Source organism: Antechinus flavipes, chromosome 1 (genome assembly GCF_016432865.1).
Source record: "Antechinus flavipes isolate AdamAnt ecotype Samford, QLD, Australia chromosome 1, AdamAnt_v2, whole genome shotgun sequence".
In the NCBI taxonomy this organism is placed as follows: domain Eukaryota; kingdom Metazoa; phylum Chordata; class Mammalia; order Dasyuromorphia; family Dasyuridae; genus Antechinus; species Antechinus flavipes.
Window position 1 is genome coordinate 611,929,087 of NC_067398.1, and position 26,021 is coordinate 611,955,107.

At 31.9% G+C, this 26,021-nt stretch overlaps 1 protein-coding gene across 1 annotated transcript in view; it reads left to right on the forward strand.

Moving 5' to 3' along the window:
- Positions 1-26,021, forward strand: part of MTBP (MDM2 binding protein) — a 74,512-nt gene that overhangs the window by 15,478 nt on the left and 33,013 nt on the right. Inside the window, exons 10-13 of the mRNA XM_051971032.1 lie at positions 5,171-5,243; positions 9,033-9,150; positions 21,106-21,270; positions 22,589-22,699. Coding sequence (XP_051826992.1) covers positions 5,171-5,243; positions 9,033-9,150; positions 21,106-21,270; positions 22,589-22,699 — 467 coding nt within the window. The remainder of the gene's footprint in view (positions 1-5,170; positions 5,244-9,032; positions 9,151-21,105; positions 21,271-22,588; positions 22,700-26,021) is intronic.

The window sequence follows — 26,021 nt, forward strand, 5'->3', positions numbered from 1 at the left end:
ATGCAGCAAAGTGTTATATATTATTTAACTTTATTCTTGCAATAGTGCAACAAAGTGGGTTCTATTATTGCTATTTTACAGGTGAGGAAATTGAGACATATTATGGTTGTTAAGGGTCACACAGTTATTTAGAAGTCTGAGGTTGGATTTCAGCTCAGGTTTTCCCAATACCAAATCCAATACTGTATCCACTATATTACCCAGTGGCTTCAAAGAGAATGGTTATACCAACCTGCTTATGTTTCTTATTAAAGATCATGTTGTCTTTATGATTTTGGAATAAAGTCAGAAATGATTTTATCCCATTATATTCATAACTACTTTTTTGAACATGTTCTAAAGTTGTTGCTTCTGGTTTAGCATTTATTCTTTAGGTAAAGTTCAATCCTCTACTTTCTACTTGTATTTTTTGGTTCTTTCTTTAATGATTTTTGTCCTGTCCTTTCAAATGTAAGATCTATCTTCCTTGGTAGAGAAAACACAAAATAAAAGTTGAGTGGTTTTCCTTTTTGTCCATCATGCCATATCATCATCAAGGAACAAGAGATCTATTTCTTTTCCCTAGAATAATTCAAAAGAACTTTTTTTTGGTCTGACATTCCTTGTCAGACTTACCTAATTTAGCACTTCTTAGAATATTCTTATTGGACTGGGCTTCATTTTAAAAATTCTTCCTTTGTTACCTATTCTTGCTTCTTTCTGTGCATATCTTTTTTTATTATTATTATAACTTTTTTGTCGACAGTACATATACATGGGTAATTTTTTACAACATCCCTTGCACTCACTTTTGTTCCGACTTTTCCCTTCCCTCTCTCCAACCTCTCCCCTAGATAGCAGGCAGTCTTATACATGTTAAATATGTTATAGTATATCCTAGATGTAATATATGTGTGCAGAACCGAACAGTTCTCTTGTTGCACAGGAAGAATTGGATTTAGAAGGTAAAAATAACCTGAGAAGAAAAACAAAAATGTAAACTGTTCACACTCATTTTCCAGTGTTCCTTCTCTGGCTGTAGCTGATTCTGTCCATCATTAATCAATTGGAACTGAATTAGATCTTTTCTTTGTTGAAGATATCCACTTCCATCAGAATACATCCTCATACAGTTGTTGTTGAAGTGTATAATGATCTCCTGGTTGTGCTCATTTCACTCAGCATCCTCAGTTCATGCAAGTCTTTCCAAGCCTCTCTGTATTCATCCTGCTGGTCATTTCTTATAGAACAATAATATTCCTTAACATTCATATACCACAATTTATCTAACCATTCTCCAATTGATGGGCATCCATTCATTTTCCAGTTTCTAACCACCACAAAAAGGGCTGCCACAAACATTTTGGCACATACAGGTCCCTTTCCCTTTAAAATCTGTTTGGGATATAAGCCCAGTAGTAACACTGCTGGATCAAAGGGTATGTACAGTTTCATAACTTTTTGGACATAATTCCAGATTGCTCTCCAGAATGGTTGGATTTGTTCACAACTGTACCAACAATGTATCAGTGTCCCAGTTTTCCCACACCCCCTCCAACATTCATCATTATTTTTTCCTGTCTTCTTAGCCAATCTGATAGGTGTGTAGTGGTATGTCAGAGTTGTCTTAATTTGCATGTCTCTGATCAGTAGTGATTTGGAACACTTTCATATTAGTGGAAATAGTTTCATTTTCATCATCTGAAAATTATTCATATCCTTTGACCATTTATCAATTGGAGAATGGTTTGATTTCTTATAAATTAGAGTCAATTCTCTATATATTTTGGAAATGAGGCCTTTATCAGAACTGTAGAAATGTTTTCCCAGTTTGTTGCTTCCTTTCTAATCTTGTTTACATTAGTTTTGTTTGTACAAAGGCTTTTTAATTTGGTATAATCAAAATTTTCTATTTTGTGATCAATAATGATCTCTAGTTCTTCTTTGGTCACAAATTCCTTTCTCCTCCACAAGTCTGAGAGGTAAACTATCCTATGTTCCTCTAATTTATTTATAATCTCATTCTTTATGCCTAAATCATGAACCCATTTTGATCTTATCTTGGTGTATGGTGTTAAGTGTGGGTCCATTGTGCATATCTTTTAAAAATCAAAATTTTGATTTTCAATTTCAATTATTCAAAATAAAATTTGATTATAGTGAGTTCTTTCACTATTCATGTTGTTCCCTTTAAACACATTTTCTTTATTATTTTTGTAAAAAAAAGTTACACTATTAATATTACATAATAATAATTGATATTAAATAGTTGTTTGTAGTTTATAAAGTGATATGTATCATTGTGTTTAATTCTCAAAGCAGCCATATATGGTCCATAGATTTCTATTGTTTTCTGTCCTGTTTAGTATACTTCAATGGATGGATCTGTGTTCTCATTGATGTTGATATGTTTTCAATAGGATACACATCTGTGTCTTCTCATCCCATGTGATTTTTGTTCCTTTAATTCATTTAGAACAATCTCTTTGCTTATATTGTTGAGTAAAGGGACTGTTTTATCATCTCATTGTCTAGTATAGTAGAAAATAAATGTTATTGCTAAGAATCTCTTCGACAGCATCCCTAATGTTGCCTTAACTGTAAGAGTTATAATTAAGGGGAAACTCACTTCTTCCTTAGAGAGTACTTCCCTTTTTCCTTTTGCTTGGCTCTTAATTATTAGGAAGCTGCTTTATTCCCCTGGTGACCTGTAATGTCTTTATCCATTGTTCTTCTATCCCTAAGGTGAATAAGTCTTAATTCCTCTCCATAGGAAAGCTTTCAAATTATTGAAGATAGTTGTGTCTCTTAAGTCTTCTTTTAGTTTGCTTTAGTGGGTGCATGTTTGAGAGATTTAATTTACATTTACTTAATATGATTTTTGTTTCTCTTTGTCAGTTAGTTGATCTTTCATTGTCTTCTTGTACTTCTATGGTCTGTTGATAGTCTGATTCAATAAAGCAATATTCTTTATTTTCAAATTATCACTGTCTCTTGACTACAGTTTATAGGTACTGTCAGTGTTTCAGATGCTTTGTCTGAAAACTAGGTCATTCTTAATTTCTCTTATTTCTTACATATAATTATTTACCAGGTATTATGAATTTCTTCCTTAGTACAGTAATTCGTTAAGAATTTCTTCCTTAGTACAGTAATTCATATATTTCTTTTCATTTCCACTGCTATCAACTTCAACCCATTCCCTTAGATTTTGTAATAATTTCCTCCCTTCAGTCTTTCTCCTATCTAATCCATCCTGCATTCCACCATTAGATTAATTATTCATCAAGCATTTATTTAGTGTTTACAATAGGCCAAGAACTTTTTGGTCTTTGGGACACAGGGATTAAAAAAAAATGACAGTCTCCCTTCAAGGAGCAAATAATTTTATATAAGATATATACAAAATAATGCAAGGTAATTTGGAGAGTTAGGCACTTGCTACTATGAGGGATAGAAAATGTCTCATATTCAGTGATAGTGCTGAGCACTGACTTGGGAAATCTAATAATGAAGTTTAATAGTATACGTTTTAAATATTGGGAAAAATCTGTCAGTTGTGAAGATGAAAGATGGAATGTTTATAGAGAATAAGAAGCTTAGTTTGGTTAGCTCATTAATAAGTTCATGAAGGTGAATAATATATAATAAACTTGGAATTGCAAGCTTGCACCAAATTGTAAAGGGCTTAGATATTGCATTATTATGTATAACATACATAAATATGTTACACACACACACACACACACACACACACACACATATATATTATAATTTCATTGTTACATTAGCATCCATTGCTAATCAGTTCCTATGTCTTGTTGATTCTACCTTAAAAAAAATCTCTGACATTTACTTTCTTTGTGTCATGGCAACCACCCTAAATCTACATAATTTGTCTCATGTATTCATATACAAATACATAAACATTTTTATGTATATGAAAAATTGTGGATATATACACACATATACAAATATGCATATATGAGTGTGTATATGTAAATTATGCTATAAGATAAGTGCACCAAGCTTGACAATTGCTAATATAACTAGAATCAATGTCTTGGGTATGTTCATATATACCTCATGTATAGCTTAACCTTTTGCTTCTCTCCATTTTTTACCTATGGAATTAAGTTCTTTGTTTGTTTGTTTGTTTGTTTTGTAATTAACATGTTCAGGATTGCAAATTCTATTTCATACAACTTATTCTCCTAGAACTCTCACACGTTGTGATATTTAGCTATCTTATTCTCTAAAATGTCAACCAGTATTCAGTAGTGTTTTAAGGTATATAGAATACATTCTTTTGCAGTAGCACTGAGCTAGATAATTCAACTATCCCCCTTTTTAAAATGAGAATAATGTTTAAAAGATGGATACTCTCTACCCAAGGTCACACAGCAGAAGGTAGCAGATCCAAGATTCTGAGAAAAGTATCAGAAGTTCAGGAAACTATAGAGAGTGTAGTAGTGGGAAATAGGAAATACTAGAATAAAACAACTTTGGAATTTTACCAAAAAAGTTAGGCAACTAAACCATATATGGATGAAATATTTGTTAAATTTTAAAGTTATAAACCCTATTTCATTGTATACATGTACCCATGTACAGTCTATATTTTCAATTTGCCTCTTCTTGTTCCATTGCACAAAAGAGATCATAGGATTATTGATTTAGAAGACTTCATTGAGCATCTAGTACAAAGCCCTAACTCCTACCTATTTTACAGCTGAAAAGTCTAGCCTGCTTAATGACTTCCCCAAGTTACACAGGTAGTAAGAGGCAGATCAGAGATTTAAACTTGAGGTTGGTGATTCTGGATCTAGCACTTCCTGTTGCTTTAGTGTATATATAGTGAGATGAAAATGGAAAGCTAAAGTCCTAAATATTTGGCTTAAAGAAGTAGTTTTAAGCTGCATATGTAAATAGTGAATATTGCCTCTATGCTTATCATTTCCAAACATCTTAGAATAATACTGCAATGCTGGTTCTTCATAAGTTTTTAATAATTGCAAAAATTTTTTTTCTTTGCTTGAGTAATTAAAATACTGGAAAAGAGGAGATGCCTTTGAAAATAATATTCATGGATTTATGAAAATTTTAAAATACTGCAGAGACATTCCTATGAAAAAGATTTTTAAAGGCAGTAAAACTTGGGCTCCTTTATGACTTTAACCACCAAATACAGAGGATTGACAAGAAACAATACAAAGGAGAATTCCAAATTGCTGTTGGAACAGATTTCATCTCTCTGTGGCAAGGTATAAAAATTTATATAAAAACTTTAATCTTTAAGGGTGTGGGTGGGTATGATTATATCTTGGTTTTTTCATCTGTTATTCTTAAAACTGTTTTCAAGTCTATGTTATCCCTGTATATATTTTGCATTTTTACAGAATTTTTGAGGAAAGGAAATAGTAGACCATCTAGACCAAGTTGTATGAATATTCTATTTTACATATTCTAAACTTTGTGTTTCTTCTAAATTTTCTACATGTAAAGTAACCAATTTAAAATTAAATATAGAAAATTTGGATTGTATATTTTTATGAGAAAGAAATATATCATTTGTACTGATTTTCTCAGATCATTTCTTTATCTTTGTTTTGGTATTATAACAATAGAATAGAAATTCTCTTAATATTAATTTTGTTATGTGACAATTATCATTATCTGGTAGAAGAGTTAGGTACAGAAAAGAGACTGACTTTTCAATTGTGCTTTCTATGGTTTCACTAAACTACTGATGTTTTCTACTCATTGATTTTGCCAATGCCTGTGTCAGAATCAAATTTAGGCTCTTAGAAATATGTATTTCTTCTAATATACTAGAGTTGTGAATTCAGTTTATAAAGAGTTATTTTGAAAGTAAAATAACATTAAGTATCGTGCTTAGAAATGCTAGAGAACAAATACAAGAAGGCTTTGGCCATTGAAGCAGCACTTCAAAAGCATTTGGGAGAGGAGTGGAGTGATATCATCCTCTTTCCAAGAACAATGGCAATAATTGATTTCATTATGGTATCTTAGCCAGACAAGGGGTAGGATGTATATGTGCAGTAGCAAAATAAATAGTAAAAAGGTAGATGGGGTACTTCTGATTGAAGAGCTCAGAAAAAGTCTCATTCTCTGAAAGGTGACGCCAGAGAAGAGAAGGAAGAGACTTCTAGACATGGAGGGCTACGTTTAATCATTTGCCAATTTTTTCTTTTTTTTTTTTTTTTTTTAATTCTTGCATACATCCTATTCTCTCTGCTCACATTTCCAAACTCCAGTTAAGGCTTTCAATATTTCTTATTTGACTTATTGTAGTGATCTCCTAAATAGTCTTCCTGTTTCAAGGAATTTTTCCCAAATTTCAATTCTTCCTCCACACAGGTACTAAAATGATTTGCCTAAACTGTAGGTTTGCCTGTGTTATTCCCTTACTCACTATATTCTAGTGGTTCCTGATAGCCTTATAATCAAATATAAATTCCTTTGTTCAGATTTTAATGCCTTTCACAACCTGACCTCAACTTGCTTGTCCACTCCAAGACAGCTAGCTAGTACAGTGGGATGGAGCAATGAGCCTGGACTCATTAAGACCTGAGTTTGAATCTACCTTGAGACCTGTGTGACCCTTGTAAAGTCAACCTAATCTCCAACTGCCTCAGTTTTCATTCATCAGTAAAATGAAGAAATAGCACCTTACTTCCCTGTTATCAAAGTCAAATGAGATAATAATTGTAAAGTGTTTAGTATAATGTCTGACCTACAGTAAGTGTTATATAATTCACCTGTAACTCTAAAAGCTATAGTATGTCCAGTGACCATACTGCAGTAAAACTATCTTGGCAGACAGGCTAAACCAGCTTGAGGGTAATTGACTGGCCTTCAATCTGTCAGTAAGTTGGGAGGATATCTGCCCCAAGCACATGAAAACTATCTGGTGGAAGGAGGGAATGAAAACAATTTGTTACAGTGCCCATTTGGGCCATTAGTTGGCCTTGCCTTTTGTTTTGCCAATGAATTCTGATGACTCTGGAAGAGAGTGAGACTGACAACTTTGTACAATCCTGCCTCATTTGAATCTAATTTACAAGCAAGCAAATCATGCATTTGTGATGTTGGTCTTTGAAAATGAAGGACAAACCGATTTTTCTTGTGCAGCAAAATAACTGTATGAATATGTATACAATTATTGTATTTAACATACTTTAATATATTTAACATGTATTAGTCTACCTGCCTTCTAGGGGAGGGGATAAGGGGAAAGAGGGGAAAAGTTGGAACAGAAGGTTTTGCAAGCGTCAATGCTGAAAAATTACCCTTGCATATATCTTGTAAATAAAAAGCTATAATAATAAAAAATAAAAAAAAGAAAGAAACAAAATGAAGGACCAACAATATAGGTGTTGGCAATTGTTATGATTATCATAATCATCATTGCTACTATTATTATTTTTTCAAACCTGCATTATATATTCTTCTCATACTCTATAGACTAGCTTTCTTGATGTTCCTCATACACAGCACTCTATCCCATATATTTCTTTCTTCATTCTGATTGTTACCTGTTTCTGGAATGCTTTCTCAACTTACTTAAAATACCTTGTTGCTTTATAACTTTCAATCAAATGCTGCCACCTTCTTCATAAAGCCTTGCTTGATTTATTGCATTATCTTGCTTATGTTTTATATATGATTATAATAAAAAAAATCTTTTTATTGAAAATAGGGAGCTATTAATGATTTAAATGAAAGAGTACTATATTTACCTCTTAATAGAACTAATTGACATTTATAGAAAAAGAAAATATTTAAAAATAAATTGGCATTTTCAGATTTGTGATTAATTAAACCCAGTATGTATAGTATTTAGAAGCACATAGAAGGTGCTTAATAGATGCTGATTGATGATATAAAAAAGTTTTAATTCTTAAAACCTTTGCCCTGCTATGATCAGTAGCAAATGGAGTCTGCACAGGGCTAAGATTCATTTTGTATTTTTCTTGTTTTAGGTATTATTTATAACTAAAGAGTTTGTTCCCAAGTGGCCTTCCTACTGGTGATGAACCTCACTATATGTAGAGATACTAGGCTGGGAAAAGCAGCTACTATTTGTCACTTGAAACATACTTGAAGACTTTCTAGAAATTATAATACTGTATAAAGTAAAAATTTGGCAGAATATTTCTTGTAATCAATTTCATTAGAGTAAATAAAATGTTTTTATGTCAAGTACTAAACATAAATAAGTTGAAATTCCATGAGATTAGTTTACTCAAAAGTGGTCCTAAAAGTTTGTACCTTTAGGATATTTAAACAAAATATTTTCACCAAGATATTTTAAAGTGTATTGTATTTAGGCTTTTATTTTTTTAATAATTGCTTTTTATTTTCAAATCATGCTGAGTTTTCAACATTCACCCTTGCAAAATTTGGTGTTCTGAATTTTTCTCCATCTCTTCCTCCCACCCTCCTTTACAGCAAATAATTCAATATATGTTAAATATGAAGTAACTAAAAATAAATTGGAATTTCCAGATTTGAGTGCCAGTGATTAATCATGTGATTAAATCAAAGAGTTAGATCAACGTAGTTTTCTGAATTATGATCAGAAATAAATGAGAAGGCCTGGAATATTTTATAACCCCTATTCTATTATTTTCTGTTGTCTTCTAACCCAATGTGGCTAAAGTATCTACATATATTGTTCTGCATATAGCATATTATTATAATCTAGTCAAAGTAATTGCAAAGGTTTAAATGATTGAAAAAGTCCATGAGTAAGAAAAATCTGTCTCTTCACCATTTGCAAACATTGGAACTGATTTTACTTCTCACCTGAGATTTTACATATTATTTCAGATCTAGGAAAATTTGAAAGTTGCAAATTTCAGTAACAAATGAAATGCTCTAATCTATTTTTCTAGGTAGAAAAATGAACAGTAACAACAGAATGAATGTTGAGTAGAGAAATAAGTCAGATATGATGTCATGAATTTTTTTTTCTTAGTGGATGAGCACTTGAATAGTATTTATTATGTTGCATTTTGTCTTTTCAGGTTGGAGCACTCTTTGTTTTACCTTGTAGTGTAAGTAACGTACTTATTCCACCACCAAGCCAGCTGAGTACAAGGAAATGGAAAGAATATATAGCAAAAAAGCCCAAAACTATCACTGGTAGGTATGTTCAATTGAAAGAAAAAAAAAGCCTATTTGGCAGTATATTTGATGAATTCACCCTTACAAACATCTTTTTATCTTATTTAACATTTTATGAATTTATTGTGAAAATACAAATTAATTTTGTAAAGTTTTGATTAATTGTAGATAGCCTCTTTATGTCTTCATAGATTTAGTAAATTAAAAAAAATTCAACTTCTCAGTGATTTAATTTTAAAGTGTTTACTTAAATTTAAAAATAGATTTATTGATGTATTGGTTTTGACCGAAAAGATAGCTTCCCAATAAACGTCCCCCACTCACCACTAGAACTTTTTTTTACAAAGTTTATTCCCCAAGAAAAGTTTAATTAGCAATTTGGGCACTAAATATTGTGATTGGCTGTTTTTATTTGACTAATGTTACTACTCTTCAAATTGGCTTGATTTATACAAATTAGCACAGTGCCTGGCACATGGTAAGTTCTTAATAAATGTTTGTTTATTGCTGAAGTCATTGCATGTATTTTCTTTTTACGTTACTCTCTGTTTTTTTGTTTTTTTGTTTTTTTTTTTTACAAATTTTCCCATATTTCTCTTAAATAGATATGTAGCATTTCATACAATTCAGTAACAAATAGACCATCTTTTTTTTTTTTTTGCCATTGCCCAATTGTTGGTTATATTTTATTTGTAGCGTACCATTACTATTTAATTTTATTAATATTGAAAATACAAATCAAAAAGGGTTCTGAGTAATTGTATTATGAAATACTATGAATCTCTCATGTGAAGACCAGCATACCTAAATTCAATGAGATTTAATATCTCATAGGTTACAAGGTGATAATTTTTTATGATCACTTAAACAGAAAAATTTAAAGTAACTTAAAATCTATGTTGGCTTTGGGAGAAAAAGCGTAGATCTTTTGAATATTTAGCATTTATCATTTGAAGATATTTTAATTGGGCAATTTGAGAAATAAAATTATCCAGTACAAAATATAAAATAGTCTCTACATATAAATAATTTGTATTATTTGATCCATTCCAAATACATAAGAATCTGTTGTTGTTGCAGTTGGAATGTCTGTCTTTTTCTGGGACTTTTCAAGACCTAATTAAAACTAAAATTTTAACCTCCATTTATTAGAATTACAGATTTTTAGGGGATGAGGTGATCTTGGGAAAAATTTTGTCATCCCTATATTACATTTTTAATTCCATTTAATGGAACAAATATCTATTCAGGACCTATCCTATACTAGATGCTGGGAAAATCATAGGGAAAAAAATATGTCTTTCCTCTTAATAGCTTACATTTAATTTAAGTAGGGAGTGCCACATACAGATAACGAAGTGCAAGATAATTGGAGGTGAGGAAAGAGCATTAAAAATCAGGGGATGAGGAAAGGCATTCCTGTAAGATTTACCTGATGAGATAAGCCTTTAAAAAAAGTTAAGGAATCTGAAAGGAAGAAGTATAATTCAAGAAAATATGTGTAAGGATTTAAATATATAAGATGGAATGTTGAGTTTTAGGAAGGATTAGTCAGCCATTTTGCTATAACATAGAATATATGAATGGAGTAATAGGAAATAAATCTAGCAAGATTGGTTGATGCCACATTGTTGAAAGTTTTAATGCTAGACTGAGGTTTTCATGTTTTATCTTAAGATTTTTGATTTTTGAGCAGTAATGACATGGAGAAACCTGTTTCTTAGGAAGATGACTTTGTCAGTTCTGTGAACTGTGGATTGGAGATGGAAATTAACAGATCATTTAGGAAGCAATCATTATGGTCTAGATTAATTAGGACAATGTGAGAGAAGAAGCCTCTAGCTTGTGGAGCTAGAAAGGTATCATCTACAAGACTTAGCAACTAAATAGATTATATATTATCTTGTATTTAGTAGACACTTAATAAATATTAATGGAATTGAATTTATAGGAGGAGCAACAAAAGTTTGGAAAGTCACACGGGTTGGTTGGAAATATGGTAACTTCAATATAAATATGGAAATTTGACAGAGAGCAGGATTTATTTATCAAGGAAGACACTTAGCTCTATTTTAGATATATTGATTTTGAGCTATAGTCTATAGACACTCAGATGTTCTTTCTAACCGTCTATAATTTATCTTTAGTTTTTACATTAGTAAAGTATAGATTTGGGAATATGCTGGAGTTTCAGAGGGAAATTAGGGGAAAATATATACATTTTAGACTTTTGTGAATATATTACTTGAAACCCATGAGATTGGATGAGATCAGAGAGTTGAGAGTAAAAGGACCCAGACGGAAGTGAGGTAGGGTTAGGTATCTTTCAGAGTAGGAACTGGATGATGATTCACTAAAGGTGATTGAAAAGAAGATGAAAGGCAAATATAAAAAAAAAAAAAGGCAGCACCCTCGAATCAAGGGAAGAATTAATGTCCAGGAGGAAGGATGATTGGCAGGGTCAAAAGCTTAACCAAGGTCAATCAAAATGAGTGAGGATAGAGACAACTCCAGTTGATTTAATAATTAAAATCATTGATAACCTTTTAGATACCAGTTTGTTCATTCATGTTATTGGAAGCTAAATTGAAAAGAGCTAACAAGTGATAGAAGGTAAAGAAATCAAAAGGAGTAAGAGTGGTGACTCTTTAGGAGGTTGGCTGAAGAAATAATGATTAAAAGGGTTTTTTTTTCAGGTTTTGGGAGATGTGTACATTAGAAAAAGTTGAAGAAGAAAATGGAAGGTGATGTATGGGTGGTCAGCTAGCCTTGGCAAGGAGATAATCCATCTTTTCCTAAGGGACTGAGCAAAGAATGAATAACGTGAGGAACTTTCTACATATAGAAGTTGTGAAATATGGAATAGAGGAGAAGAGGCGCTTACAAAACAGCCCCCTCTGTTGTAAAATATAAAGAAAGCTCCTCTGCTGAGGGTGGGAAAGGAGTGACATAGGGAACTTGGGAGAAAATGGAGTCTGGAATAGCTACATGGGGGAGTGATAAGAGAGTCTCACTCTGAGGAGGATGAAAGGATGGCTGTATAGCAGCACAGACTTAAGTTCAGTTTATGTAACACAAATTTATGAACTCGATAGTTATATAACTTGTTTTAGCAGTGTATAGCAGCACAAAAATAGAAATAGAAAGACAGTTGGTGATAACCCAATATTGGGATTTGGCAAAGCATGAGAGAATATAGAGCCAGAGAGTGCTGGATAGTACACAGTTAAAGTGGACAGTCATAAGGTCAAAAATGTGAAGGGAAGAAAAAGAAACCAGAACAGAATAAAGGAGAGCAGGAAAATAGAGAAAGATAGCGTCAATGAAATGAGAAGCTAAGGTCAAAAGGTAAAGTTTTGTTGAATATTACTTGAATAAATCATTATTTACTGACAAAGGTGGAACTGGATCCCAGTTTTCATTTCCATCACATGACAGTTATTCTCGTGTTTGAAGATACCTATCCTGAGTACCTCATACCTTTTTTGGACTAGACCTTTTTAATTACTTAAATTGATCCCTATGGTGTGCATGAACTAGAGGCTTTTCATCATCCTAGACACTCTCTAACTTAATACTTAATAACTAACTCTAACTTTCCTAAAATGTGGTACTTGACACATTGATTTGAAAAAAGCAGAGTTCAGCAAAACAATCATTGCCCTCCCCGTTCTTAGAAATTTTGATTCTTATAGTGCAAGTTTGAGGTTTTACTAGCTCTTTTTGGCTGCTACTGTTGTTTTACTGAGCTCACTGTCTGCTCCTGTATCTTTTTTCTGTTGAATTATAATACAGTCATATTAACCTCATTTGGTAATGGTGAAGTTGATTTTCTTTATAACCCAGGCATGAGGATTTATGTATATTTATATAATTGAATTTCATCCTGTTAGATTAAATTCAATCTTTTAGCTTGAGAAGATTGTTTTGAATTTTGATATCTATTTAATGTTGTTAACTTTCCCTTTCAACTTTGTGCCTTTTGCAAATTTTATGTATATACTATTTAAATCTTTATTTAATTCATCTATAAAAATATTAAACAACATAAGGCCAAATAGATCTATAAGGCAAGGACCTTTCAAATTTGGGTGTGATCTTCAGCTAGTTTTAAATCATTTTAACTATTATTCTTTATGGCAGAGGTGTCAGTCATGCAGCCTGCAAAATGATGGCTCAGAAATTAAATTTGAGATGTATTTCAGTTCCTGAGGTTGTGATGCATCTGGGCCAGGTGACTTGACTTCATCACCAAGTGCCTTTTTGGTATTTTCTTGTCTTGGTTTTGAATCCTCTTTTGTCCAATTTTGTTCTGTCCTTTCTAAACTAAAGGTGATTCTTATTGGTAGAGATAGATAAAGTTTCCCCTTTATACATCACCAGTGTCTTATCCAGGCCAAATAGTACAGGCCTATCTTGTTTTATAAAACTTCACTTTATTGCACTTCACAGATATTGTGAGGATTTTTCATTCTTTACAAATTGAAGATTTGTGGCAACTTTGTCAAGCAAATCTGTTTTTGCCATTTTTCCAACAGCATGTGCTCAGGTTGTAGTTGTCACATCTTGGTAATTCTCACAATATTTCAAATTTTTTTCATTTTTATTGTATTTGTTATGGTGGTCTGTGATCTTTGATGACATTGTTGTAGTAATTATTTTGAGGTGCCACAAACTATGTCCTAATAAGATAGTAAACTTAGTCAACAATTGTTGCATGTGTTCTTACTGCACCAATGACTTGGCTGTTTTCTGTCTGTCTGTCTGTCTCTTTTTCCTTGAGCTTCCCTGTCCCCTGAGACAACAGTATTGAAGAATGTTACGTAAGCTTAATTAATAAAGTAGTGCCAGGGTTTGGCATTCCAGTTTCGGAAGAAATTTTGTTGTAGTCAAGATGCCATCAAACACTATTATATGCTACAGGTTTAAGGGACAGCACTTTTTTTTTTTAAGACATAATACTATTATACTCTTAATAGACTATAGACATTACTTTTACATATACATTGGGAAACCACAAAAATATATATGATTCATTTTTGAAATCTGCTTTATTATGGTGGTCTGAACTTGAACCCACAATATCTTTGAAGTAGCCAGTACGTATTTCTTCTTTGATCTTAAATCTGAATTTTAAAGAAAATATAACAAACAACCCTTTTTATTTTCTTTAGCTTTCCCTTTAAGCCTCAGTTTTTTTGAGTTCTAGAATTATGGATAATATTCTCATAGTACTGTGCCATACTAACAGATTCTATTACATTTTTCTTTCTCTGGATTTTACTTAGAAAAGCTATATTAGGAAGTTCCCTCTACATTCAGGTTGTTCATTTTATGCATTTCTCCTTTTTTTTCTAGTGAAAATTATTTCTCTGTAAATTCAGAATTTAATTTTTTGAAAGCTTTTTAGGCTTCCTGAGCTGATTTTTCAAGTAGAATTTTAAAAATGGTATATGATTTGTTTCCTCAGTCTTTTTGAAATCTGTTCTCAAAATTCCAGCTGTATGTTAGGCTATATCCAGTTTTCTTTTCTGTCTATCATCATTTATAAGATAGATTGACAAATTTCCTTCCTTTCCAAAGTTGCCTTCATTTCTAAACCACCAAAGTGCCTCCTCTTGAATGAAAATAGTATTTCTTTGTTGTTCTACTACCTTTTGAAGGATGAAATTATTATCTGTATCATACCTTTATGGCAGATTTATGATCTGTTTTCTGGTCCCTCATCTACTTCCTTTCTCAATTCAGGAGACCTGTAATATACAATGGTATTATTGTTCTTGTTCTGACTCTTAATTCTTGGATCTCATATGATTATATTACCTTCACATACAGTACTTTTCTGCTCCACTGTGTAAATATGTGTTCATATCAAATACAAATTAAGGAACCCTTGTACATCTAGTACTGTATAATTTACCAAATATAATCCAACACATTATCCTTTCACTACTCATTTCTGCACTCAGAATTGGATGAATCTTTTGGGGTTTGTTCCTTTCACAGGAAGAAGCCTTGCAGAAGAATCAGATAAGCCTATCAGTCCTAAGACCATGTGAAGTGCTTAAGGTAACACAAAAAGGGAGATAGGGATAAGAAGTAAAACTTACCAGAGCAGCTTACCTCTTGCTGTGAGATATCATGGTGGGACTGGGAAGGGGTAGAGCTAGGAATAGGGAAATTTGGTAGTGTTCTTCAAGATATTGCAGAAGGAAAAAGTCTGCAATTGCAGAGTGTATGTGTATGTGTATATATAACATAGAGTGTATGGGTATGAGTGTGAGCGTGAATGACAATTCAAATTATCAAGGAACTTTAGTTCAGGTATTCTGTTTAGTAGATTGTCGCTCTGGGTGATAGTGTGATACTTTATTGACTTGAAAATTTCAGTTCCTTTCTTTCATACCTAATTTACTTATTTGAGGTAACATTACTTAGTTGAATCTGGTAGATTTGAAAAGAAGAAAAGATTGGATGATATTGGGAGAAAATTTGCCAACCCTAGATGACATCTTATTATATTCTAGGTTGGGAGTTGCTGTGCATTTTAAAATAAAATTTTGAAGTACAGTATTTAAAATATTCTTCTGTCCTATTTGGAGTGAAAGTTGTTTTTAAATTTTGAATTAGCTATTAGATTATATCTCCTATACAGTTTCTATTACAACTTTTAAAGAGATGACTCAATTTATCCAGTTGGATTGATTTTTCTCTTTTAATGATCACGTCTAGAAATTTAGGACTGAATATTTGTACCTTTTGAATTGTAATAAGCTGGTTATCACATCATATTCTTTGAAGTCAGACTGATTACTGATTAGACTATCATTAAGACTGATTAGGCTGAGACTTCACAGTTTTCTTTTAATCTTAGCTGTTGAGCCCAAATCAGAATGGACAGATGATTATTAATTGCTGTTCCATTGCTCATATTTCTTTCTGTAGAGGAAATTCTATATGGTGTGTTTAATATAGGCAGCTCTGCTTTCATCAAAGGACTGATTAATAACTTGACAAAGATTTAGTTAGCTTATTTGCTTCTATTTTAAGATCTGTCATCAGACAAACCCCTCACCCTTTTCCTTTTTTCCTTTTAAAGTCCCTTTTCCCTTTTATCTTATTTTCTCATTCACTGCGAATGACCTTTATTAAGTCACTTAGGCCATTTTCATCATCTATAGAATGAGTAGATACTAAGGGAAGGAAGGAGTACATTTTAAGCTTGTGAGGAAGGGAATGGAGAGATAGCTATGTCAAGTTTCAGGAACAGTTAGTAGGCTAGAACTTGTGAAGGAATGTGAAGCAAAGGAATGTGAAACTAGGTTTAAGTCAGATCAATGATGACTTCTTCTACCAGATTAAGGATTTTATATATTTTTTTCCTAAAGGCAATAGGAAGCTATTGAAGAATTTTGAAAAAGAATATGACATTATCAACCTGTTCTCTTCAGAAGATTACTTATTAGTGAAGTGAAGGGGTATAGATGTATTATAGAAAACTTTCAGATTAGGGAGACTTATTAGGAGGCGTATAGAGTAGTACAATAGTTGTTTGTGTTTATGTCAATCCAGTGATGAAATCCTGAACCAGGATTGTGTCATTTTCAGTGGAGAGAAGAGGACAGATGTAATAAGTTATAGAGAGGGAAGCCTTAAGACTTGATAATTAATTGGATATCATAAGGACTGAAGAAAACAAGTAGTCTAATGACTGAAATTTTGAATTTTAAAGCATAGTAAGTAGAAGACTGGTAGTTCCAATCACACAAAAATCAGCAAGTTTTAGAGAAGGAACAGATTTAAGGAAAAGATATGAGTTGGACATATTATAATGTTGGATATTGGGAGTTTGAGGTGCTAAACAATTATCCAATTGACATTACAGAATCACAGAATTTGTAAATTATTTAAAAAAAAGAAAAAGCCAGATTCCAAGATGTTGTTTCCTGGGAAACAATCAGAAAACTGTATTCTAGTATTCAGTAGAAAGATTTTTATAAATATTTATAATATTTATAAATACTTTTAAGAAATAAAATGTTATAAATTAGTGCAGTTGACCTTTAGGTTCATTATTAACTTAACAAATCATGTAAAAGCTAAAGATCTATAGGAAAATTCTTTTAACTGTGAGGTTGCAGAAAAAAATTTATGGTTTTTTTTGTTTAGTTTTTTTTTTTTTTAATTGTAGAATATAATCTATCCCTTGGACATTTTTGTAATGCTAGAGAAACTTCTGTTTTAGTGATGCTTGTCAAGCTAAACCTTATCAGCTACAAGTTGAATCCATTGCCAGCTGCTTTTAACTAGAATAAGAGCAGATTAACTTCTTAAGCATGCTAATACTCTAGGCTCACATAAAAATAAAACCTTTGGTGATTGGAAAATATAATCATCCTAGAGCTTTCCAAGGCATTACAAATTTCCTTGTTCCTTACCAAGTTACTTCAGAGATGAACAAAGAATTTTGATTGGTTTCATCAATTGATATCCTTTCAGTGAAAGAACTTTAGAAATATAGGCTTACCTGAAAATAGGAAATCTAATACTATTGCTTGATGCCTGTAGATCTGGCTCCCTCATGTGTAACAGAGCAATGTTTTATAATTTTCCCATATTCTTGTCTGCCACTGTTACTTGTTGATTTAAACTAAAGGCTAGAGCATTGTTTAGATTGTGGAATGCTAGTAATAGGAAAAAAAAAATTAATGAGGAAGTTGGTCAAATATGCAGGCATTATGTGAACTTTTTAGGTGTATTACAAGACATTTTTTCTCAAAATTTTATTAAAAGTGAAACTTAAGACATGGAGAAAAATGTAGCTCATGGTCTGCAGAATTGAATTCTGATAAAAGAATTTGAAGACACCAAAATTAGGCTCCTTAAAATTTCAAGATATATATGTTGAAACTACAAGTTCTCATAAAATAAAACCTACAGTTATTGGAAACTAACTTTCTAGGTCTTGTTAAAAAACCTGGATGGAATGACATTCCTCTCTCTTCCCCCTGCCCCTCTACCCCCCCCCCCATTGGTCTTCTCTGTATGATTTATAATGAACTTAAACTCTGGAACAGAAGGACTTACGTTAAAGTATTATTTCCCATGTTTACTGCCTGTGTATATTTGAGAAAATTAAATAACTTAGTTTCCCAGGACCTCAGTTTCCACTTCTGTAAAAGGAAGAGTTTGGCTTAGTCTCTAAGGTAATTTCCAATTCTGGATTTATAATGCTCTGATTTTATATATGAAAAATTAGATGAACATTTAAAAATGATCACTTTTGCTTCCCTTATCCCCCCAAAAAATTAGATTCATGATGGATTTTTTTAAAAAGGGAATCACAAGTCTAATCACTCATTTACAAAAGCTGAGATTATTACTTTTCTTGCTTGTAAGATGGTAGTGTCCAATTGACAAATAAAAATGTATTTAAATCTCTAGTGTATAATTTCCCTTTATAATCCTGATAATAGATGTGAGAAATTGCATGGCAGCTATACAAATGAGAAAAGATATTTTGTTATTCACTGTAGTTTTTACATAAAAATTACCTAATAAGTCTCCAATTAAACACCTACAAAACCTGGAACAATATTTTTAAATGGTTATATAGTCATTCTAGGTAAGAAAGTTTTTAAAAATAAATACTTAAGGAAGAAAATGCAATTGTTCTAATTACAGCCTCTAGAGATTATTATGCCAATAGAAGTGATAGGGTGTAATTAGATGTGAAAAGCATGCTATGAAATATTACTTAAATTGGAAAGGAGACAATTGTAGATGAATCAGTATTACAGTTGCTTTTGGGACAAACTTTAGTTTCTCATAGAATGGGAATCAACAAACATTTGTCAGTAACCTGGATTTTAAAGAAGAAATACAGCTAAAATCTTTTCTAATGCTAATATTTACTAGTAGCAGGGACTAGCACCCATACTAAATACTTTATACTGAGGTTTATTCCATGTTAATTGTTTTGTGGATATACTTTGATCCATAGTATATTTGTTGCCATGAAATCATCTATTTCTTTTGTAATTAAAATGTAGCAACTTGATTTTTAAAAATTTCCTTTTTAATATAAATTATTATGAATTTTTATGAAGTTCATCGAACTTGCCTAGGGGATGTGAACTATTAAAAAAAAAACAATAAAAATCATAAGTATTTTTCCCAAGATAAACCATGCTTAAGGGAACACTTAAAAAACCCAAACCTATTGTTGTTCATGTTGTACCTTACTGATTTCCCTTGGATTAGGACAGCATATAAAAATTACTGATGATCAGAGGTATATTAATGAAGTCATGTTTTATTTTGCTTTAAGAAAATCTTAAAAGATTTATAGCAGTAAAATATTGTTAATAATGTCATTTAGGACCAGGGTCCTATTCTCTAAAAAGGTAGAAAGTAAACTGGGCAAAAGGGGATTTTATCTGCTATTGGATACAAATATTTTCCTTTTAAAAATTATATTTTGTTTCATAACTCTCAATATCATTAACTAATGATTCTTTTTTGAAAAAGGTTTTATTAATTCTTAAACCCTTAATGTTCTAAGGTAAGTTGATCACAAAGCAGATAATGATTGTATTTCAGCCACTCAGATGCTACCCCTGTGACAAAGGCTTAGTCAGTGATCAGTGTTTGCTTGGATAAGTAATTATCAGTTAAATTTAGGGAAAGATGAAAAGTAGTAGCTAGGATCTGGTAATATCAGGGATTACACTAATATATGTTCCTGTTACTTATTCTAGAACATTTGTCCTGAGACTAAATCATTGCATTTATGAACTAAGATATTTTTGACAAGAAATGGTATTGAATCAGTGGCAAGTGGCATTCTTTTTATGTCTTTTATTTTGTCTTTCTCTTTCCATCCTTCTCTCATCTTAGTGCATCTTTTCTGTTCCTTTTTACTTATTTTTCTTGTCTTCTACTTATAAGTTTGAAGGTCTTTTTTTTTTATCTTAATGGTATTGATAAGTGTCTAAGAATTTGCTGATCACTCCTCTATTATTTTATCACTGCTTCTTTACAATTCAGGACAGTTTGAAAGTGAATATCCTAGGATAGAGCATCAGCCCTGAAGTCAGGAGGACCTGAGTTTCAAATCTGATCTCAGACACTTAATACTTCCTGGCTGTATGACTCTGGGCAAGATACTTAACCCCAATTGCCTCAGCCAAAAAAAAAAAAAAAAGAAAGAAAGAAAGTGAATAATATTCTTGCTGATATGAATAGAATTCAAGAATGTTTTATATCATTTCATATCAAGACAAAAAGTTTGTGGTAGATGATAAGAAATGAATAAGCAGAAATGTGAAAAAAAAATTGGTCAATGAAGCAGATTTGTCTTTAATGGAGATTCTGCTTTTTTTGTCAAGAAGGTTGAAATGAAATTATGTTTTAAATTTAGCCAACCAGCAGTTTGCTGACTTATCTAAATCAACTGGATGACATTTAAGAAACCTTGCTTTTAAATTTTTATTGACATAAACAGTAGATGAAAAATGATCAAGAGCTTTTTATCATCTCATTTCTTTTTCCCCTCCTGAAACCTTATAGAAGGAGTTTTTATCCCAAATATTTCCACCAACTTGAGAATGGTCTGAAATAACGAATTGCAAAGAAGGAGGCCAACTCTAGTTTAGCTTAGTGTTTTGTATCTTTGTAAAATGTGATTCAGATTATCTCTATATAAAAAGGTATGTATTACTTTGGATAAGTTTAGTGCTTATTTTCATTTTTTGCTATGAGATGTTTATGTTCTGGAGAACGAGGTATATCTAATTCAATTGTTAGGTCTAAAATTTACACTCCATAGTCAAGGAATACTTTTATAACCAGTAATGAGATATATTAGAAATACTGCCACATTTTGTTTCAAGTGTCTGATATAGTCATTTAAATTCTGTAAGATGTTAAAATTAATTTTTAAATATTTAAATATAATTTTTTTGTTATTAGTTCCAGATGTTGAAGTGAAAGGAGAATGTTCAAGTTATTATCTTTTGTTGCAAGGTAATAACAATGGGCGATGTAAAGTGACGTTGATTTATTCAGCTAATCAGATCAATGGTTCAGCTGCACTCAACTTAATTCATGGAAATATGAAAACAAAGCCAGAAGGAAGTAAGTGTTAACTTTAGAGGGAAAGAATAATTGCATGTTTAGTGGGAAGGGGAAGCAAGCATTAAATATCTAGTATGTATCTGGCACTGGGTTAAGTTCTTTACTGATACTGTGTCTTTTGATTCTCACAAAATTCTAGGAGAGATGCTGTTATCCTCATAAGTTGAGGAAGTGGAGGCAGACAAAGTTTTAGTTACTTACTGGGATCACACAGTTTAGTGGCTGAGATTGAATTTGAACGTGTTGTTCTGATTACAGGCCCACTGCCACTTAACTTTCTGATGGATGGCAGTGAAGTATTTAAACTGAACAGGTTTAAGTGAAATAAAAGAACTAAAAGATTTTTTTTATACTATATTGCTTTTCTCTTTTACAAATTTTTTATATTTTGTCCAAATTTTATTACTAGAAATGGAGATGTCCATTTGTTGATGGTATCTCAGCAACTTCATTGAAACTGAGAGGAGGTTTTCTAATATAGCATATTTCCAGTATATCAGAATTACAAGAGATGGATAAGAATTCTACAAAATGGATTGTGTTTGGCACATTGGTCGAAGTGCCCCCACACTTAAGATCTCAGTTCTAATAAAGTATTCATAAATTTAGAAAGCACATCAATACTTCATTAGTATAGATGAACCACAAATATGTTAGTTATCAGTATTTTTCCTTTAAACCACGAATTGGCCATAAATTAAAAGTAGTTAATTGCATTCTAAAATATAATGAAACCTTAATTTTTACAAAAATAATTTGCTCTTGGGCTATAGTTTTCTGACTCTTACAGTCGAAACTAGTAAACCATTATTATACCTTTTTTTTTTTTTTGATAAATTCCTTCTTTTGTATTTCTTCTTATCCAACTCACCCATATTTCCTCTCCTAACTTCTATTTCCATCTAGAAATTCTCAGTACTTTTTGCAAAAGTTGCAGTTAAAAGTTACGTTAAAAGAGAAAGAGAAGGTATGACACAGGAAAGTGTATTATGAAATCATAAATTGACAGGACAAGATTTAAATCATATATCTTACTTAGCTTGCTTTTTTTTTGACTTCTTAGCATTTGAGTACTAATTGTGTAAATGCCTTTTTTTGAGTACTAATTGTGTAAATGTCTTTTGAATATGTGACCAATCACAGCCCATACTTGTTTTATAATGTATATGTATAGCATTAGCAACCCTATAAGTCATTATGCTTCTCAAATTGTATATATCATCTGTATGGAAAATATATTATAATTATAGTTTTCTAGAAACTGAAAAGAGTTGATTGTGTGAGTACTCTTTAATGGTGATTACTATATTCCAAACAGGCTTTCCTATTGACTTCATCTGTTCACTACCATGTTTCTCTGGAGAGCAGATTGTACAAAGGGAAAAGCAGCTGGCTAAAGTCCAAGATTTAGCTTTGAAGGAATATATGAGTAAGTAAGAATTAGTAGGCTTATAACAATACCGATTTATTCAGAAACAAATCATTTTAATTCCAGTTTGATTTGTTGGTGCTTACTATGTTGGAAACAAATTTAAGTTTTTACTATAAAAAAGAATAGGTTTATGTTCTTTTTAGCGAATGAAAAGGAATTCTACATGTGGGAAGTTTTGAATCATTGTCTTAAATCTGACTGGGAGGGAATGTTATATTTTAAAATTCAGGATCTTAAGGTGCTGAGCATTTAATTTTCTGTATACATATTTTTTCAAACCTTTGTAAAATGTATGTCATCAGGTTTTAGTTCAAATAAATTTTTAATGTGTGCCACCCACTTCAAAGAATTATTACACAATTATTACATAGTGAGCTGACCAGCAATTTTCATTAGTATCCATTATAAACTACTTCCTGTTTTAGTAGTACACATCTGATTCTTCTTCAAACCCTACTAAGACATCCTTCTTGATTCATGTTTCACCATCACAGTTGTAATAAGTTCAGAAAGTCTATATTCTTTTGCTACTATTAGAAGACGTGTCCCAACTGGTATCAGAATGATGGAAAATTCACTGGATATCTACTAATTCAGTATGATAAAATTAAATTCACAGTCCTTTGAACTATTATATCATTATTATAAGAAAGTCTTTGATTTTTGAGAGCACTGAAGGAAAATGTTATAATTAGAAGGAATGGCCAAATTGATTTTAATTTACAATGTAATTTGGGTGTTATTTATTGAATTGTTAATATTAGAAGGAATAATTAATCTATGACTGAAGTGTTCCATATAATTCACTGTTTTTAGTGTCATCTCTCATATACATCCTCTGAGAAACAATAAACAGTTATGTTCCCAAAGTGGAGTAAAACTGGAAGTAGTCCAGAGGTGGGGAACAGGGCAGCTTCTGAAACAAGTTAAAACTAGATAAAATTGTACAGAACTAGTTGTATAGTGTAAAAAAAAAAAAAAGCTGAAGTTAAGACCAAAGTCATAGCGTAGCCTAGAGTGAACATACTTAATTACTATATAAATATTAACTTCTTCTCCTCTTAGCTCCAGGAGGGGCTGTCTAATTTTAATGGTCATGCAATGTATGTTGTGTGTGGGGGCCACATTAACAAGTGGATGAAGATCAGGAAAGAATGTTTACCTCATCTCTCCAGCAAGTTGTGGGGGAGGAGAAATGGAGGGGTTTTGTGGCTAGGATTAGGAATAAAAGACTATTATCTTGCTCCAGAAAACTGTGTAAGCTCATTTTGAGTTTTCACACTTACTCCTGCAGGAACTGCTCTCTTCTTTGGGCTTCAGAATTTTGTTTCCAATAATCTTATTTTCCTTACTCAAACAACTATCACACTAGTGTAGGCTCTCATCACTTTATATCTGGACTATTGTGATAGTTTGCTGTTTGCTCTTTCTGCTTCATTTTTCCCCACGCCAATTCATCTTCCACTCAATTATCAAGAAAATCTTTGTAACATGCCATTTGGACTATATCAAATTACATCTTTTTCCTCCCCCAAATCGATACGCTTCAATAGTTCTCTTTTACCTCTAGAATAAAATAAATAGATTCAAAATATGAATTTTCTTAATTGGACAGCTTTAACTGAATTTGTCATGTGAGGAAGGTATTCTCAAGGAAATTCCCTTACATGTTATCTGGCTCATAGAGTATCAGTGAATAAAAATAATTGTTTCCAACATTAAAAAAAAAAGTAGCCATATCAGAGTTTTAGAGCTGGGGGGAAAAAACTTAGAAATCATTTATTGTACCATACCCCTCTCCATTTTGCACTTGAGGAAAACATTAATAACTTGCCCACGGTTACACAGGTAATGGCAGAGCTGAAATTAGAACTCTGGTCTCCTACTGCTTTAATAGTATTTCTGCTTCACCTGATAATAATTATAATTTATAAATATATACTTGTAGCAAGATAATTTTTGACATAGTTTGAGAGGCAATGTTTCCTGATGGATAACATGTTGGACTTGTAGTCTTGAAACCTAGCTTCAGATTCCATCTTGGCTATCAACTTCTAGGCAAATCACCTGACAGCTTTCAAACCCTCTTTCTCCATATGTAGAATTGGGATAAAAATATCTGTAATTCTTACTTCATAAAAACTAAATATTGATTATTGTTGTTGTTATTATTTAGTATGTCCCTGGAATGATTTCTAAAATAAAATAAAGCCATATGTCATATAATGATGCCTGTTTTATATATATATATATATATATATATACATAATATACTATAATATACAAATAATACAATTTGTATATTATAACCAACCTCTCTTGTAACATCTTCCAGCTGATTACCCATTACTTCTTCAACCATATTGCTTCTATAGACTCACCTCCCCTTTTAAAATCATTTTGTCTGGCATCTTGTTTTTCAAGAACCAGTTAATGATGTTAACTGAGATATGTTTATAGCCAAAACCTTATTTCAGGGCAATAGGCATGACTGCCTTAATTCCATTGCTTGGGAAATTGTGGTCTGAGAATTGCTATCATAATCATAATAATAGCATTTATATAATACTTTAAAGTTTGCAAAGTACTCCATGTTACCTTATTTGATTCTCCCAACAATCCTCTTGAGTTGGGACTGTTATTATCATTCTCATTTTACAGTTAAGCAGTTGAGACTGGGTGAGATTAAATGATTTCCCCAGATTACACAATGGTATTTTGGGTTTAACCTTTGTTTGCCAGACTCCCCAAGAACCAAAGTTCCATCCATTTTGCTGTCTATCAATTTAGTGTGAAAGAATCATGATCAGGAATAGAAGACAGAAAAAGAATCTCATGCCCTTTGAGTTTGCTATCTTACCTTTCCCAGAGGTGATATCTAACCTGAATTCTGAATTTTAAAGGTCAAACTGGGGTGTGTGTGTGTGTGTGTGTATGTATGTGTGTGTGTGTGCGTGCGCGCGCGTGTGTGTGTTTTACAGGTTTAAAAGAACAAAATAGCATCTCTTAATCTTTTATAAAAATCACTTTTTCCCAAAAGAGCTTTCTCTTGATTTATTCCTTTTTTTCTTCACAATGTCCATATCTGCAGGATACATGAAACTTGGATTGTTGTCCTCAGAAAGATTAATGACTTACTCAGCGTCTCTCACATCTACTTAATGGTAGAATTTGGACTTGTGTCTTCTAGCTCAGTGTTCTTTCTATTAAATACACACCTCTCAACTCCTTTAATCTGTACCTAATTGTAGACATATTAGATATCTTGTTCTCAGTATGTATCAGGGAAAGAAATTTCTCCAATCTCTCTTAGTAGCAC